At 38.3% G+C, this 19,868-nt stretch overlaps 1 protein-coding gene across 3 annotated transcripts in view; it reads right to left on the bottom strand.

Annotated features, from left to right (window-relative positions):
- Window positions 1-3,882: 3,882 nt before the first annotated feature.
- Window positions 3,883-19,868, bottom strand: part of SLC38A9 (solute carrier family 38 member 9) — an 81,341-nt gene continuing 65,355 nt past the window's right edge. For all 3 annotated transcript variants that reach the window (XM_004583703.4, XM_058680039.1, XM_004583704.2), the window contains 5 exons: window positions 14,209-14,315; window positions 10,104-10,217; window positions 9,011-9,159; window positions 5,165-5,254; window positions 3,883-4,128 (listed from right to left, as the gene is read on the bottom strand). In XM_004583703.4, coding sequence (XP_004583760.2) covers window positions 3,963-4,128; window positions 5,165-5,254; window positions 9,011-9,159; window positions 10,104-10,217; window positions 14,209-14,315 — 626 coding nt within the window. In that variant the 3' untranslated portion in view covers window positions 3,883-3,962. The remainder of the gene's footprint in view (window positions 4,129-5,164; window positions 5,255-9,010; window positions 9,160-10,103; window positions 10,218-14,208; window positions 14,316-19,868) is intronic.

The raw sequence follows: 19,868 nt of genomic DNA, 5'->3' as shown, positions 1-19,868 counted from the left end.
AAAGATGGGTCTCTCTTGAGTACTCCTTGACCTGTGGCCAGAGCTGGTAGTCAACAGTACTTCCCAGCAAAATTCAATTAGACAAAAATCCCAGAGTTGATATTCTCTAGAATAATTCTGATTTAATTTCTTCTCATATGAAGAGACAAATTGCATTTCAGAGAACCTCATTTAAGTTATGAGGTTCCCGGCAAAGCTGTTTTGCAATACTTGTTTACATAATCTAAGTGAAGTCGGCAGCTCGACTGTACAACTTGAGTCAGCCATGTACGCATGTTGGGAACTGATTTTTATTGTTTAGGCGTCAAGTATATTTGGATTTGGATTTGGTTTCGGACATATGAATTGGGCGAAACTGAGGTTAAAAAACAAAGCAAAACAAACAGCACCATCAGATTTTAAAACACAACAGGTCAGTGTGTTATAAAGAACACTTGCCACATGGCTATCTTCTGCTGTTATCAACATTAATGAACATTTAACATTTTTTGAATACTGATATTTAAGTAGAAGCCAACTCTTTGGAGAAAAAAAATAGGATCTTTTTATGGCTCAGTGTGTTATTAATCATTTCCCTTTAGTTTGCTATGCAAGACTCACAGAAGTGAATATTGTAGCATGCCACAAATGCAGAGAGTAACAAACAGTATGGAGAAGCAGTTACACACATCTTATCTAACTTACTTTAGATGAAATCTTCCAAAATAAAAGCAAAACCTTTTTTAACACACATGATTCCATTTGCAGGGAAACAAAGTAAATACTTAAACTTTGGACAACTAGGAGTGGTTAGTCACTGCTGCTTACAACTCAGCTCCCTTCCCAGGGCCTCCCTGACACTGGCTCTCAGCAGCCCTCAGCATACATCGCCTTGCGTCATAATGAATTATGGTGTGCAGTTCCTTTACTGGATTAAAGGTTCCTTGGCATAGCAATGTCTTATGTCGTCTCCAACGTACTGAACATTGCAGTTTACTCAGTTATTTATGAAAATGAATAAAATTAACACCCACTCGAAAAATGCTCGCAGTGAATTCCAAGTAGACACAGAAAACTCCTCCACTCCTACAGTTAGTAGCTGCATGGCATTTGGAAAATATGTGTAACATAAAAAAGGATTTTCCTTTAAGACTGTTAAAATGGACAACTGCTCCTTATTCCAATGCGTTTTTGGGGTGAATGATGAAACCAATTTTGGAATGATCAGCCCAAACTTAGTTGTATTCTGTCTTTTTGCACTTTCTCATTTCATATTAATGTGCACATATTTTTCCACGAGCTGTGTAAGAAAGAACTCTAACTAATTTTTATATTTTCCAATGTTCTCTGATATATATTAAATAAACTAAATGTAAAGCCAATAGGGTAAACCACATCAGAGTAAAAAGTAAAACAAATTTAATTAGAAAACTCCAAGAGATGAGAGTGGAGAAAGAAAGTATAAAATTCATTGTAATGTGATCTGAATGAGTTCATACCTTGTCATTCTCATGTCTGAGCCAGGACATATATAAACACACACAGGCCAAAGGAGTTGGTCTCATGAAAAGAAACATAAGGAGGCAAAATTATTTATCAAGCCTAACATAGGATAATCAAGGTTCTACATTACTAAGTCTTTTATAGAAAATAACAAAATCCATACTGTCTTTTTTTGTTTAGTAAATAACACATTCACTATCATATTCCCTTTGTTCATTAAACAAGTAAAAATACATCACATCATTGTTCCACATGTAAAAGCATTCAAATACATTATTGAAAAGAGACAAGGAGAATCCCGGCTCTAAAGCTTTCAAGACAAAGCCGGCTAGGAGGGATAGATGGGTGGGGAGCCTGGTGATCTCTGCAGGTGCTGCCAGCTCCGAGCTGAACAGGAGTCGGAGGCCAGGATGCTTCCTCTATTCATTACAGCACCTCTCCTAAGAGAAGCTAATAACTCAGGGCTCCAGACACCAAAGCAGAGTTTTCCAATTAACCTGACTTCTACAAGCAGTTTCTGCTAACACAAACTTTCAGACTATCTCCCAACAAATGTAATTTTGAGCTGCATAGTAAGCTGAAATGACATCATGTCTGAGAATGGCCTTAAGATATTTCAGCGGAAAAGAAAAAGGTATAGCAGAAGCAAATGCAGCAGTCTTATCATTACTAAACCTGTGGGTAGGGAGGGTCATCGTATTAGTCTCCCTAATCACGTGTGCTTGTCAGTTTTCATACTGAGGATTTTTAAAGAATTTTAGTAAACACAGCTTATTGTTCCTATGGGCATCTGGGTCTATGAAGAGGACAGGAGCTTTGTTCAAAGTTGGTCTTTGAATCCGGGGCTTTTCACTAGGTTTAAGAAAAAACCGATTTTACCTGCTTTTCTCAAAGGAAGGCAGGAAAAAATACAAACCTACATTCTATCTGGGTATATGGGAATCTGGAACAACACAATACATTCTTCACCTTTAGCCTAAAATTAGGGGATTCTAAAATTTTTAGGGAAGAAAAATGTATTACTGATTTTGTCCTGAGTTGGACACGGAGGCTGCATTACATGGAAGACATGATTTAGAATTTGGCTTAGTTTGTAGGTCAGAGGAAGAGAAGGATTGTTTTTTTAAAAAAGATTTATTTATTTTTATTGGAAAGGAAGATATACAGAGAGGAGGAGATAAGAGAGGAAGATCTTCCGTCCGATGGTTCACTCCTCAAGTGGCCGCAATGGCCGGTGCTGCCCAATCTAAAGCCAGGAGCCTCTCTGGGTTCCCAAGCAGGCGCAGGTCCCAGGCTTTGGGCCGTCCTCGACTGCTTTCCCAGGCCACAAGCAGGGAGCTGGATGGGAAGCAGGGCCACTGGGATTAGAACTGGCAACCACATGGGATCCCAGCGTGTGCAAGGCGAGGACTTTAACTACTATGCTATCGCACTGGGCCCGGGAGGGATTGTTACTTTTAACAATCATGTTCTCAGCTCCAAAGAGTTTTTCCTAGGCGGACTTAAATCTTCTGCCCTGATCATTACAGAACAAAGCTGATTGGGGTCGGCTTCTGGAGGTCACACTTCAAAGAGAAGGGCCCTTTCCCTGCGCTCAAGAGACCACGTTCACCCCGCAGGCCTGAGGACACACTGGGCAGACACTACACCCTCCCTGGCTACTCCTTCATCCTTTTCTCCCCTGCAGGGTCATATTTCCCTATGGGGCCTGTCAGGACAGCCTAAGTAATGCCCAGACCCAAAAAGCAAAAAAGCACAAGAACCCCTACATCTATGGGAACAATCATCCTTGTTCCTTTGCAAGATTCAGCATAAGGTCTAAAACACTATGGCACCCATACTGGGTTAGAAACAGAAGAGGAACTGAACAGCAGCAAACTCTATTTTATTTTGCACCTGACCATGAGGCCCATACTAACAGTTTTTTTTTCTTTAAATAGAGGCTCAGTTAAGAATCCACCCTCTTCACATTTGTGTCATTAAAATTCCTTTAAAAAATGAGGTATTTGGTTTACTGTCGCAAATAGCAGCGATTTGGGCAACCTGCAGAAATAGGCTAGCAAGTAAGAAAATGAGGTGAATATACGAAATATAAAACAGAAACCGGATTTGGCAATATGCTGCTGTGACACCCTGAGAGTCTTTACAATAGCCCCAATCCACCTGCCCATCTGCTATCTCTAAAAACAAACAAAGCTGAGGATGGTTTCATCCTAGGACATACATTTCTACCCAGAAAAGACAAGACCAAGAAAGAGGTGGGCAAATATGAGAAAGAAACAGATTAAGATCCTTCTTATTGCCCCGTTGCCCACTCTAATCAGAAGTATCCATTAACGAACCACTTTTCCCATGCTTTCCAGTTGTCTTAGGAAAACATTTAGAATTAGGGCAACAACAGCACTGATAAGTCAATTTATGTAGAACTGTTGTCAAGGCTTGAAGTACCACGAACGATCTTGAGAAAACAGTTGAATATTTCACATAAAAAACTGAACAATGAGGTTAGCCAGGCCCAAAATGATGATGAACATGTGAAAGATTAACTTAGGCCATGTCAGACGCTCTTCTTGGTGGAGGGAAATTATGTAGATGAGGGAGGGATATATGAAAACAAAGGCCAGGCCGCAGGCAGCTCCTGAGTACCTGCAAAACAAGAGCTTGGGGGTTAATGCTCATCTTGCATTTTGCTTTTTTCACTTTGTGACTAAGGTAAATACAGTGTAATTTCTCAATCTGATACTGCAACAGATTCAAGAACTTGGGCTTAAATGCTGTTCTCCTTGCTAACGGAACATAAGATATTACTTCCTGTTCATCTTCATAGCATCTGCTTGACAATGAATTTCATCTCTTAAATCTCTATAGTCTCTCCACAGTTAAGTGGTTGTTGGATTGATTTACTCAGAAACATCTGGAAATAGGATTCCTATATCTGATCTTTCATAAATTAGTTATACATGCTGAGCTTCTGAGGGACCATTAGCATCTGTTTGAGAATGAGAACAGATGAGTGCTTCTGTGGCATTCAGCGAGATTGTGGCGGACACACGCTTTGCTGTGCCTTTGTCTGCCTCATATGAACTTGTAGAGCCTACTGCATCAACAGAAGTCAGGCTGACAATCTCCCTTGTTTCTTTCTTAGGGAAGGGTCTCGAGTAAGGAAAAAAAATAAGATCATTCAAAACTGTAGTTTCTCATGAGAACGTGAGGTCACAACTTTCTAAAAGTAAGGAATATTAAGTAAACAGCTGTTTAAGAGCAACAGTCTTACTATTTCCTAATACAAACAACACTGAAATAAATGTTTGAGTAGAAATCAACTAAATTGAGACATTGCTTCAGCATACAAGAGGATCTTCCAGGACGGTCAAGAAATCATATTATATATATATATATATTAAAATAAATCCATTTTGGATGAGAGAGAAAGTAAATGCTAACAAAAGGAAGGATGCCTGTGGCTAAGATTATAGGATTCCTACACTCAATTCTCTACCAGGAATGAAAAAACAAAAACAAAACTGGAAGACAATGGACATTTTAAATGACCCTGGGAACTACATTTGGGTGTTGTTAGATTTACATACAAGAATTTCACACAAAAAAACCAAAGCAACAAGTACAACAGGAAATGCCTAATAATAAACATGAAGGAGTACAATTCCCTCCCAGGCAATACCTTATGATCCCTCCTATGTTTGGGTAGAAACAGGCCATGCTCACTCCAGCTCCCACAATAATCAGATTAAGGATCAGCACATGGAAAATGCTAGACGTTGAAAGTTTGGAGGAAAAGAACAAAAAGTAAATGTAAAAATAGGTATATTGCAACACCCCTATAAGAATAAAATTCATTAGCTTTAAAATGAGAATTCTTAAGCCTGACAATAGTAAAAAATAGAAAGCAACAGTATTCAATTATGATGAGATAATGAAGTAAGCCCCTTTGTGAAATTATGTAAATAGATCAAATTTTGTAGGAAAAAAAATGGCAATGTGCATCAAAGTTCATATTCTTTGATGTACAATTCCATTTGGAATATCATAAGAAAATCAAAACCATGAAAAAGGCTATTACCATAAAGACATCTGTAGAAAAATCAGAAAAATTCTCAATATGTGTAAAACAATAGCTAACTGATGGAATATATTTAAAATAGCTTAGTACACAGATGTTAAAAAAAAAACCACCCAGGCAATTCAGAATAAAGCTAGTTATATTTTTACTGCACAAGAAAATCTAAAAGCATTTTAGAAATAGCAGGAGATACATTGAAAGACTGTAGTGATAGGATTATAATTTGGCTTAATAATTCTTTTCTACAACAAATTTTCAACAAGTATTTATTTTTACTTTATAATAAAAAATAATAAGGGAAAAGTGAAGTAGATAGGTATTTTCCAAATTTATCACTTAAATCTACTTACTATTCAAAGTTTGGGAAATCATTTTGGACACAGATAATGCAGACAGTTTGTGGTCAAGAAGTAATTTTATCCCTCTCTAAAATGATTCTCAAACCACAAACTGAGGGGCTGGCATTGTGCCTGCAGTGCTGGCATCTTACATTGCTGTCAGTTCCTATCCAGCTGCTCCACTTCCTATCCAGCTCCCTGCTAAAGCACCTGGGAAAACAGTGGAAGATGGTGCACGTCCGTAGGCCCCTGCACCTATGTGAGAGCTCCTAGCTCCTGGCTTGGGGCCAGCCCAGATCAGGTTAGCATGGCCATTTGAACCGGCAATAAAAGATCTTTCTTTGCCTTTCCCTCTTTCTCTTTAACTCTGACTTTCAAATAAATAAACAAATGTATATACATACATATATATATACATAATATATATAAAAAAATGCAAATGGATACATCTAGGCAATCCTTAGACCTAAGTCATTAATTCAGTTATCAGTTCAGTTAATCCCAGATAAAGAAGACAGGCAGAATTACAAAGCAAGAAAAAAAATTTGTACAAATAAGTGGTTAATCACATAGAAATATTAGGCTTCCGTATCTTATTATTTATCTAGAAATTCCAACTTCAATGCTTCAGAGGTTTCAGACATTAGCTGGGACTTTGTTATTTCTGTATGGTAAAAGGAAACAGCTTTGTGTACTTTCCAAAGTTGTGGTATTAAAGTGTGACCACAAAGCCCAGGGTTACATAAGATCTTTCCAGGAAGTCCTTGAGATAAAAATTATTTCCTAAATAATGTAAGACATTACTTGCTTTGTAAAAGCAATGGCAGATAAAAACCCCTGTGGCCTCTTAACATTGGTCAGAACAGTTAACTGCACCTGTGTTCTACGCTATACTTTACTGCCAAATACTCTCAAAAAAGCATTATTAAAAATGCGCTTGATAAAGTGATAAAACTTATTAGCTTTCTTATATCTCACTAGTGAATAAGTAGCTTTGGGATATCTTGCATGCTCAAACTTGAGCACATAATAAGGCAAGCCTACTGCATGGTGGAATATAATGGTTGTCTTGAGGAAAGTCCTTGTGCGGTTGAGCTGGGGGCTAATGTCAGTTTTCCCTAACAAATAGTACTATTTTCATTTGAAATGCAGACAAGTTATGGTAAAATTTAAGTCTGACAGACATTTTCCTAAAATGAATGATATGTATGAGTCCATTCAAAGAAAGCAACTGGCAGTATTTGTTGTCGATAAAAAGGTTGGAGCTTTTAAATAGAAACTGGAATTTGGGGGAACTTGTCTTTGCCACTCTGAGCTTAACAGTTTTCCAGCACGTAAAGACTTTTGTGATGAAACTGGTGGTAATATTAGTGAGGTGGCTTTTGATAGTCGGGGATGAAATATGTATGTATTTGGAAGATCCACAGGATTCAGTGAACCCAAGCTTTCTCAATGATTAGACATGATGTTACAAAGTCATGCATGGGTTGAAGACCCAACTTGCAAAACAGACCAACATTTATTTTTAATGTAATCAAGTTTCAGATTTCTGATTCCTAAGTTTTGATACAGAATCAGAACAGAAAGCCCACAATTATCTGAAAATACTTTAAAAATACCATTTGTTTGTCCAACTATGTAATACATGTGAGAAAGGGTGTTATCCATGTATTTAAATGAAAACAACATGTGAATGATTGAATGCAGAAGCGGAGAAAAGAATCAAACTGTCTACCAGCTAAGCAGACATTGCCATGTTTAGAAAACAGAGCAGAAGAGTTTAGGAAGTTGATGCTTCTCCTAAAAATATTATTCATGGTTTTTATTTCTAAATAAATTAATATACATTATTGTTTTTAGTGTTAGATAATGATAGACATGATCACACAAAGCTACTGGAGACCTTCAACTTCAGGAAAATAAAGGGGTCCTGAGGCCAAACAGTACTTCCCCAAGAATGCATCTTGGGAGTATTTGTAACAGTCAGACCACAGGGTGCTGTTGTGGGGAGGAAAAAGAATAATGTAAACACAAAAGGAAAAGCCTAGATTTTTTTCCAAGACAAAAAAAAAAAACATTCTAACATTCATCATTTTGCAAAATAGAGGCAGAAAACAGGAGTAATCTGTTTAGAATTTTCTCATCTATAATTTTGCCGTATTTATTTCATTTTGGCAAATAAAACACAGCACACAGTATAAGTACCACAGGAGTCATACTTACTAAACTCCAGTTTTCTAGACCAGGAATATCAGAATTAGTTGCTGTTTCTAGCAATGTTAGTGACCTTGAAACTCATATTTACTGCTAAAATGATACACTGAGGGGACAGGTTACATCAGCTCACTTCAAACAAGAACCAAGAAAGAGCATTGGCTTAGTTGGTTATTGTAAATGTATTTCTTTTTCCACATTAAAATATTTTATTGCCAATAACAAGGACTAGGCATTTTTCACTAGGATGGACTAGTGGAGGAGGAGGAGGATAGCCTAGGATTCCTAAGAAAGCTCCAGGGAAGTTCTAAAATGGTGTCTGGGTATTTCTCTTGGATGAAGTAATTAGTTTTGAATAGATTTTTAAAAAAGGATTCGCAATTCTTTCATCATTAGTAAGCAGACTTACAAGAATAACCTAAAAGGGCTCAATATCAAATAAGGATTTAAATTTGCTATCTTCAATTCCAAACAACTGATCATTTATGTAAAAATGTACAATTCTTAAGAAACAGATGAGTATCACTGATTAGTAACTAAAACAAAAGTACTGCTTTGCATGAGCACATACTGCTCACACAGGTACTAAACATGATGAACCTCTTAGCAACATGTAGATTAATAGCTACGAAATCATCAGATAAACATGGCTGTTGTCAGAGGTGATTAAGCACACTGGAAAGGAACAGGTGTTAAACCACTCTGGGCAAGGGAGTGCCTTCTGGTTTTAAAATTCTTCGGGTGAAAAGGTCACCCATGGTCTATCCTTAGTAACCATTTTCACTAGACAATTTTTTTTTTTCCCTAGCCAAGGATCAGTCATACTGTAAACTGACCTGTTGGCACAGTCATTTGTTGCTTGGCACATCTTGCGGGTCAAGAGAAGAGCTCTTACCTAGGATAAACGTCACCGAAGATATGACCCAACAGCTGGACTCGAGCCAAGTAGCCTAGGAGCGGGTAGACCGTCATCATCTGGAACAGCAGGAATATCCTTGCAATGAAGGACAGGATGTCACTGCTGGGGAAGTTGTCTAAAAAGTTCTAATGCAAGAAACAGAATGAGGTAAGGTTAACAATCCAATTCAATACAAATTCATGGGACAGGATGTCTTCCGCTTATTTTGAAACAGCTGCTACTCAAATTGTGGTTCCCATCCACCAACTGCAGCTTAACTGTCTTCCAAGGAGGTCAGTACAGAAATCACATGTTTAGAAACTTTTGTAGAAATTTCACATTGCCATACTTTTAGTCTGTTTTACAAAAGCATCAGTCTAAAACAGACTTGACACTAAAACAACAATCTTGTTCTTCATCACAGAGAGACTGGGTAGCACTGGCCTAGGAGTTCGAAGCACAACACTCAAATCTATTTTAATATATTTAAACGGCTATCTAAATTCAGTGCCATTTTATTAGCTCTACTTTTTTCCTTTAAAGCACTTACTGCTTTCAAACACAACAGAACACATCACTGTTTACAGTCTCTCATTAAATGGCAAAGGATTTCTTTCTATGTCTTTTCATAGCCTTTTTCTTCATTTTAGTTTGATAAATTAATCACTGAGAATTTTTACTTTTTTCCTTTCAAATACAAATACCACAAATATTATTATTCTCAAAGGAGTGAGACTTACATGAAATTATTCTTATCAGGGAAAATTTCAATAAACCTTTGGCTGCCAAAGAACTTGCGGAATCAACGAAACCAAGACTAAAGTGATCATAACAGCAATAATTCAGTCCCACTTCTCTTATGAACCATTAACATTATTCTGTTAAAATAGTTTGTAATAAATAACACTGTATATTCCACTGTACTCTATTTGAGGCATGTATTGTGACTACAAAAAGCAATCTGAGCTCCCAGGTCCAGGAACTCAGCAGTGGAGAATCTGGAAGTTGAAATACACTCATATAGGATACTGCTAGCTACACACTTAGGAACATAAGAGCAATCACACAGAGAGGACACACAGTGCCTTACCTGCTCAATACAATCTTTGGATAATGGTGGGGAAGGAAATGAAGCAAAAACCAGAGCTCCAATATAGAGATACGTTAACGTCACCAGCATGTAAGCAATGCACAGATCCCTTACCTGTGAACACAGAAAACAATCCACAATACTGAAGGAGTCTGCAGTGAGTCTATTTGAATAGGCTAAATAAGAAGCCTAAGAAATACAAGTTTATTTTCTTACTTTGTATATGTGTTTATTGTCTAGGCATCCAATCTGTTCACAGAATGTAGTTATAACAAAATCCACATTCTTTTACAAATAGTCTGCCAATTAAAAAAAAAAACAACTAGCTTGCAGTTTATAGACATCTTGGCAGATGTGTGAAGTGAATATAAACAGTGGCTTAATGCAATCAAAATTCTGACTTAATTTTTCAAAAGGTAATCTTTTTACCCAACTATAAAATATTTGTAGTAGTAAAACAAAACATCAGCAAGAAAATAAGTATAAGCCACCTACTGCTTGCTTTGCAAAATTTAAAAAAATTCTTCCTGTAGTAAATTAACTTCTTTCATCAAAGCACATGTAGACCACAAGAGTGGGACATGTTAAAATATATTTAATAAAAAAAGAAAGACAGCTAAAGAGCAGACAACAAGTCGGTATTAAAGACAAGCTTAACAAACCTAAACAAACCTAAACAATAAATAAAAAGGAAATAGAAAGACAGCTGTTCAAACAGCTGCAAAATGTTCTTACTAGAGTCAGCAAACAAAAGCAGAACATAAAGTGGACTGCTTTCTTCTGTTGCTGTTCCCACCCTCCCAATTCCATGCAAAGCGAAAGAACTCCAAGCTATTTAACGCAGCCAGCTGTCAGATCCAAACAGAACAGATTCCACTGCTTACAAATCATCTCCCTCACCACTGCAGTTACAGCCAAACAATGCAGCATAGCTCAATTATGGCAATAAGCCTATTCATTTTTCATCTGAAACATAAATTATTTTGAAAGCTAGGAAAACAGATTAGACAAAAATTATACACAACTTTTTTTTAAGGTTGATAAAACAATGAAGGAACTAGACAGTACTAGAAGGTATTTCTGATTTGGGGGACAACTTTCTGCCTTGAAATAGGATAAAATAGCAGTGTTTTATAATCTTGCATATACATCTATTTAAGAAGCAAATAATTAGCTATGAGAAATTTTAGTGTCAGTTTTAGGTTGATGATCTGTTTGAAAATAAACTGAGACTTCACACCCTAAATCAGACGATGGTAAGGGCTATGGAACCAGAGGCTTATGAAGACTGGCTCAATCCCTCCTCACGAGGTTCTTCTTGTTTATATATAGAGTTGAGGAGAGAGGATGATCCAATGTCCAGGGAAGGGATTTCAAAACCTTTCCTCTTTAGGTCATGCAGCTCCAGGGCCAGTGGCAGGCTTAACAATCAGCTCTAGAGTGCCTCATGTTCTCGCGTAGGATGAATGGAAAGGAGCCAGGAAATGTCCATTTTCATATCAAAGGGCAACAGACTCTCATGATGATATTTGAAAGTCATTCCACTCTCAACCTATTCACTCTATGCCACCCAGGAACAGAGGATGCCTTGTTTAAAGAAAAAAAAACTTAGACAAAATCACCAGGCTAGAAGACAGCTGTACAGAAAGAAGGCAGTCCCCATCCCATGACATCTTAGGCTTACATGCCACAGGACCACATTATTTGGGTCTGACTTCCTGCAAAGAAGAATACCTTAGCACAGGCTAGTGAAAATGTGATAAAGACATAAAGCCCACAGGCTTACTGGGTATGACTTACAGTAGGAGCTTCTCCTCCTCTTCCTTTCCTGTCCTATGGCACTTTTTATGTCACTCTTACTGCACCTTTTATGGTGTGCAGTGAATGCCATTCATTTTTATTATAAAAGTAACCCAGGGGCTGGTGCTGGGCTATGGGGCATTAAGCACGTGACAACTCAACAGGTGAGGGAGTACCACACAGATGGAAAGCCCAAGCTGAGTTCTGGGCTTTTGTCCTTGGAACAGCACAACCCTAAGTTTTGCTGATGTTTGAGCAGTATCCTAGAAGACAGAAGATCTTTCTGTCTTTCAAGTAAATAAATACATAAATAAATAAAAGGACTTGCAGTTGCAAATTGTAAGACCTTAGCCAAGACGATGGAGAGCTGCTGATTAGGCTCCAGTACACTGTATCCCAGTTAAGAGACAATAATAATGGGCGGGAAAATTAAAGTAACACACAAGTGAGCAAGTAGAGAAAAGAGAAACACTAAAATCAGAAAAGCTCTGTTGTATACACTCTAACATAACAATCAGTTAAGCTGGGTCAGAGTGGCCTGCTTTCATCTGAAAATATGCTAATGAACAGGATTACTGCTTTTATTATAAAGGCAGCTGAAGTGTAGCATGTGATGGCAAACATGCCACCTGAAAACAGCATGTACACATGAGATTTGCTATTCTCTGGCTCAAATCCAAGACATCACTGTACAGGCCTATAGATTAGGTCTCCTGTAAGCTCATTTCATGGGGAAAGGTTTCCAGAGCAGTACTATCTTTTAGAAGACATGAGTCAAATTTATATGTATATAATATATAAATTAATATATACATAAACACAAGTGACAGTATGAATTTATACTACGTTAAAAAAAAAAACACAACACAATGATGAGGTAACTTACTCCGTTTTGGGATCAAGCAATGGCTGGGAGGGTGGGTGGGGGGGAGCAAGGACAGTTAGAATGTCAACTCAAAATGAGAACTGGGTTCATACCAGGGCCAGGAGGGGATCTGGGAGTCACATTCTGTTTGTCAAGTATAGTTTATTATTTGTTCCATGTTCCTTTCATAGTGAAAATACTACCCACAGGAGCATTTACTAACAAAAACAATAGAAACTGACCACATAGTCCTACCCCAAACATTCACATAAAAACTTCTGTTGGTGTACAGCCAAGTGATCTACAGTTATGCACATGAAGATGGAAAAAGTATTACATTAAAATGCTAGGCACCTCAAAATTGTTAAAGAATCACCTAGAGTCATGTGATTAAATAAAGACAAAATGACATAAATTCAACCAATCAATGAACAAAATAACACTGAACAAATCCTGGTTCAAACACAATGAGGAAATATAAAGAGGTCAATTCACATAATCAAAAAGGCAACAGAAACCACAGGATCTGATGCTAAATAGGGAGCTGGATGCTACTGAGTCCCCTTATATTAAGTTTTTTGGTAACTGATGCCTTACTATAGAAAAGAAATGGTACCCATTCTAGTTATATTAGCCATGAAGAAATACTGGCTGAGATTAAAAAAAAATTAAACTGAACTTATACACCTGGAAAGTGTGATCACTGTACTTTTTCTGGAACCTTGTTATTCTTTCTGTATAGGCATAGTTGGTGTGAACAGAAGAGAAGGAAGCCTTTTCTACTCTTTGGCTTTCACTTTTCAAAGCTTTGTTTACTGAACTTCGAATGACTAACCCAATATCAACATTCTACCTGTGCTCTGCATTTCAATTGTAACATTTTGATTCCTTGAATTTGATGTAATCATCCTATGATGGTGGTTAAGTTTCTATTCTCTTGTTATTTATTTTCTACTTGTCTCACTTCTTCAATCTCTTTTCCTTCTCTTGAATCAGATTTTTTTAAAAAAGAAAATGATAACATTTTACTATCAGCTGGTTTGCTATACCCTCTTTACTTTTTGAGTGGTTGCTGCGGAAGGGATTAACAATGGCCCATATGCCAAATATGGTTTACCACTTGTTTTGGTTAATGAACTTTTTTTAAAAACACGCCACCACCCTTTGTTTACTTATTGTCTATGGTTGATTTTGTGAACACAGCAGAATTGAGCAGTTTTAACAAAGACCATATGGTTTGTAAAGCCTAAAATATTTGTCACAAGAATTTTTTTAGAAGTAGTTTGCTGACCAGTTTAAACTGCTTTATAGTTTAAACTGAAATTTTAAAACTATGCAACACATTCCTAATTGTACTAAAAAAATTAAGAAACTCAAATACAGAAATAAAAAAAATCTATTCTCAAGATGTAAAAGTCAATTACTCAGATGATCACTCACATTGTTTTCTTGGTTCTTGTTGTTCTTCAAGAGTGTGATAATACAATTATGAATAAAGAAAGCAAGGGTAAGCACACCCGTCAGCTGTGGAAACTGAAATCTTATCTCTAGGAGAAAAAGAGACAAAAATAAAAGGTAAAATTGACAATTAGAAAATAAACAGCAGTCAATGAATCAGCAGCTGAAAATCTGATTGCTAAAATTCGGCTAGCTCTGCTGTAACTCTGTCTTCCAAATAAAAATAACATCACCTTTTTTTGTTTCTTTTAAAAATAGCATCCAGAGAGAATTTTATCTGTTTTTTTTTAAAGATTTATTATTATTGGAAAGCCAGATATAGAGAGTAGAGGAGAGATAGAAAGGAAGATCCTCCATCCAATGATTCACTCCCCAAGTGAGCCACAACGGGCCGGTGCGCACTGATCCGAAGCCAGGAACCAGGAACCTCTTCCAGTTCTCCCACGCGGGTGCAGGGTCCCAAAGCATTGGGCCATCCTCGACTGCTTTCCCAGGCCACAAGCAGGGAGCTGGATGGGAAGTGGAGCTGCCGGGATTAGAACTGGGGCCCATATGGGATCCCGGGGCTTTCAAGGCAAGGACTTTTAGCCACTAGGCCACGGTGCCGGGCCCAATTTTATCTGTTTTTAAAAATCTGTATATTGGGCTGCTTCTGAGAGAGGACCCACCTGGCTCAGCCATTGCTGCCCTGTGAATTTTCTTCACTACAGCAGCCCTCTGAAGGACGCCCAACTCCTTAGAAGCTAGAAAGTAGTATATGATCTATGATTTTTTAAAACTAGATTTCTGGGGGCATTAAAAGTTATTCCAGAAGAAGCATTAAGAAATAAATACACAGAAAACCAATTGTACAGCAAAGGAGATTGCATTTTTACTGAGCAATTCTATTGTATTTTTTTCCATTTAAAACACAGATGTGGAGAATCAAGATGGCAGAATAGGGTAAGGATACATTTAAACAGACAGAGAAACATTAGCCAATGTGAAGCAGAGAGGACACATTTCAGGAAACAGGAGAGGACGGACGACAGCAGAGGGGCACTTGGAGACTGACAGACACAGGAAAGTAGCGAAAACAACAGTGGTGTTGTAGTGACTGATTCTCCAGAGGCATTCAGCAAAGTGGCAATCTGAATTGCACCAGCAGCCAGAACTCCACCAGCAATAAGGTGGGAAGGGGTTCACCACGAGCTCAGGAGGTGAACCCTGACAAAGAACTGTCCGTCCTGCTGTTCTGTTTGATTTGACCAGGAGCAGAGACAGAGCAGCAGGTTCCAGATGGGAGGTGTTGGACCAGGGTAGATTTCACAGCCCAGTCAGCCCTCCCAAGAGCCAAATTGGGCGCCATTTTGTATAGAGAGGCAAAGGCCATACACAGTACTGCACATGCACTGGGCTGGGAGTGAATTCATTTCTGGCTCCGTGAATTGCAACAACATGGCATCCCATAGGTTCCACCCAAGATAGGTCCAAGTAGCCCTCAGACCTGATAGCCAACAGGTTCTGGCAAGATCAGCACCACCAACAACCTAGCTATATAGGACACCTGGTATCTCCCTAATCCTGGGAACTGCTCTAACAGGAAGTGGGAGAAAGGTTGTATAGACAATGGTGCAGCCTCAAAAGAGTATCACAGGAAGTGGAAAGTGCAGAGTCAGTAGCTGGGGCTAAGGAGACCATGGTGGAACTTGCTGGAAGGAGTGGCAGAAGTGGCTGCAAACAAAGAGCTGTGTGCCAACTGCAACAAGTAAAATCAAACTGTGGGAGACATAGCTTAGAAACCTGCCTCAAGGAAAAGAATCTGATAACCAGAAGTACAATGACCAAGAGCAAAAGAAGAGACAAAGGCCCAGTGAATACTACTGAAGACTCACCTGCAAAAGAGTAAAATCCTTTGCCAACCTCACAGTTAACTGAGGAAGACATAAAAAAAAAATTGGGGATACACAATTCAAAACATTTGTTATAAAGCGTCTTATCAACAATGAGAAGCACATAAAGCAGGCATTCAAGGAATTCAAGGAATATGTCACACTGGAAATGAATCAAATGAAAGCTGACATATCAGAAATGAAGAATACAGTGTAGCAAATTAAAAGTACAGTGGAGTCTCCAAAATAGAAAGGAGGCAGAAGAGAGAATCTCAGAATTGAAAGATATTTTCTGTCACCAGAAGAAAACAAAAAGCTGGAAGCAGAGCTGGGTCAAGGTAAAAAAAAAGTATTCAAGAATTGAAAGACACTATTAAAAGGCCAAATATAAGAGTTATGGGAGGGAGTCCCAGAAGTTGCAGAAAGAGAAGCTTGGATTAAAGATGCATTCAATGAAATAATAACGGAAAATTTCCCTAATCTAGAGAAAGTTAGGAAACAACATCCAGGAGGGGCACAGAACTCTCAATAGGGTTGTCCAAAGACCATTTTCACCATGACACATGATCATCAAGCTCTCTTCAATTGACCATAAAGAAAAGATCCTTAAATGTGCACATGAAAAAAAATCAACTGACATATAAAGGAAAGCCAATTAAATCCACAGGAGATCTCTTACAAGAAACTCTACAGGCCAGAAGAGAATAGAGCAACATATGCCAGATTTTTAAAAACTTTTTCCATTTTTTAAATTATATTTTTGACAATCATTACATAGTTAATTAGGGTAAAAAGGTTCAAGGCATATGCCATATTCTAAAAGCAAAAAATTGTCAGCCCAGGATAACATACCCAGCAAAGCTTTCTTTGTCTTTGAAAATGAAATAAAATTCTTCCACAGTAAAGAAAATTAAAAGAACATGCCTCTTCCAAACCTGCCCTACAAAGGATACTTAAAGATGTTCTCTTGACAAAGAACAGGAATAGCACCCACCAAAACCAAAGGCAAATGTGAAGAACATCCCAGTAAAGTAACAACAGAAGACTAAATGAACAACCCATTGCTAAAATGACAGGACCAAATTACCACCCATTCATATTAACCCTGTTTGAAATTGCCTTAAACTTATCATTCAAATGTCATAGATTAGTAGACTGGGTTAAAAAAACAAAACCCATCTATTTGTTACCTAAGGAGACATATCTCACCAAGAATATCAGTGGAAACTATATTTCAAGGATTTTTAAAATTTAGTTTCCTCTCTTCAGAACATTGTCTTCCTCACTGAATTCTTCACTGACCCATGGAGCATATAGTAATATCATTTTTTTAAAAAAGATTTATTTATTTTTGTTGCAAAGTTAGATATACAGAGAGGAGGAGAGACAGAGAGGAAGATCTTCTGTCTGATGATTCATTACTTAAGTGACCGCAACGGCCAGTGCTGTGCTGATCTGAAGCCAGGAGCCAGGAACTTCCTCCAGGTCTCCCAGGCGGGTACAGGGACTGCTTTCACAGGCCATAAGCAGGGAACTGGATGGGAAGTGGAGTGCCGGGATTAGAACCAGTGCCCATATGGGACCCTGGTGTGTTCAAGGCGAGGACTTTAGCCACTAGGCCACCCACCAGGTCCAGTATCATTTTCTTTAAGCTGGTTCTTGATTTTCTTTTTCATTTTTCCGTGACACATTAGTCATTCATTAGCACGTTATTTAACTTCATGGTGTTTCTAATTTCTTGTTTTCTTCTGTTGTTGATTCTCTTTTGTGGTTTTTCATTTAAGGGGATGTACAGTAACTCTGTAATGGAGACTACCATATCCAGTAGCATGTTATTTAACTTCATGGCATTGTGAATTTCTATTTTTCGTTCTTTTGTTTTTTTGTATTGTGGCTTTTCATTTAAGGGAATGTATAATAACTGTGTAATAGAGACTATCATATCCAGATGTGAGGATACAATGCAGTATGCATCACTACTTCCAGATCAAAGATGGACTCCCAATGAAACTGTTAACTATAACTTGACAACAGGATGCTGAACCCTTTGCTATTATCCATGCCCCCAATGAAGGACATATGACCATCATTATACTATAGTAATAATATAGGGGAATCCGAGGGGGGACGGAGAGGGACCTTGGGCTGAGGGTAGGGGAAATTTCAGGGTCTAGGGAACTGTATTATTAAATGATATAAATAATAATAATAATAATAATAATAATAGGTAAAAAATTTTGTTTGTTGGGGCTCAACACAATGGCTCAGTTTCCAAACCCTCAACTTGCATGTGTCAGGATCCTATAGGGGTGCTGGTTTGTGTCCTGGTTGCTCCACTCTCCATCCAGCTCCCTGTTTTTGGCCTGGGAAAGCAGTAAAGAACAGCTCAAAGTCTTGGGTTCCTACACCCACATGGGAGACCCAGAAGAATCTCCTGGCTCCTGGCTTTGGACTAGCTCAGTTTCTGCCACTAGTGGCCATTTGGAAAAGAAACAGAGGATGGAAGATCTTTCTCTCTGTACATCTGCTTTTCCATACTGAATCAAGTCCTTGCTTCTCTGCTTCTGATCTTGTTTCCTGGTAATGGTTGCCCTGGGATGCAGCATGTTACTGCTCAAGCATGTGATCCCTGCTATCCTCTTGGGAGGCCTGGACTGAGTTTGGAGCTCTTCGCTTCAGCCTTGCCCAGCCCCAGCTGTGGAAGCATTCTGAACCAACAGACAGAAGATCTCTTTCTGTCTATTTCTCTTTCTGATTTTCAAATAAAACGAGGGAAGAAACAGATAACTGTACCAAGAAACAGAGTAGATGGATATCCACAAAAAATCATAAAAGATAAAACTCTGATTTCTTTTAAAGTATTCATTTATTCATATTTTCTAAAATCTTCAATGGCCATGTAAAAAAATTAATTATCTATTTGAAAGGCATTACTGTATTACTATAGACAGAGGGAGAGACAAAGAGAATCTTTCATTTGCTGGTGTATTACCCAAATAGCTACAACAGCAAAGAATAAGCCAGGCCAAAGCCAGGAGTCAGCACTCTATCTGGGCCTCCCACATGGATAGCAGAGGCCCAAACTGGGCCATCGTCCACTGCTTTCCCAGGCACACTATCAGTAAGCTAGATAAGAGTGGCACAGTTAGGACATAAGCCAGTGACATATGCAATGCCAGTATCGCAGGTGGGTTGTCTAACATGCTATGCCACAATGGCTTCGATGATGTTTCTCATTTATTCTCATCTACTTGAAAACACAGAGTGACACAGAGAGAAGAAGAATGCAAGATGATATTTCAACTTCTGGTTAACTCCCCCATTTCTGCAACAATCAGGACTGGGAGCCAGAAACTCCATCCTAGCTACAATGCTTAGACTTAATTTTTCATCATAAATACAAAGCTAATTTAAAGTAAGAATAATGAAAATAACATTTTAAGAACCAAAGGAACTTTTGAGGCTCTGCAAAGCAAGATTATATATATGTGTGTGTGTGTGTGTGTGTTTATGTGAAATAAGATCATAATTTACTTGAAAATATTGCTGGGTCTATGAACAAGAGGGGGCAAAGTAGGGAACAACCCACCTGTGTAAAAAGTAGGGAAAGTAGAGGCAGGCAATGCAGTGCAGCAAGATCACTTGCTGCTTGGGACGCACATATCTGATCCTGCAGTGCCTGGCTCCAGGTCCTGCTGCTCGGCACGTCCCACCCAGTCACCTGTTACACAGCCGGGAGACAGCAGATGATGGCCCTGGTAATTGAGTCCC

The sequence above is a fragment of the Ochotona princeps genome, chromosome 23 (assembly GCF_030435755.1).
Source record: "Ochotona princeps isolate mOchPri1 chromosome 23, mOchPri1.hap1, whole genome shotgun sequence".
Classification (NCBI taxonomy): domain Eukaryota; kingdom Metazoa; phylum Chordata; class Mammalia; order Lagomorpha; family Ochotonidae; genus Ochotona; species Ochotona princeps.
The sequence above is the reverse complement of the archived record's forward strand: the minus strand, read 5'-3'. Positions and strand labels throughout refer to the sequence as shown.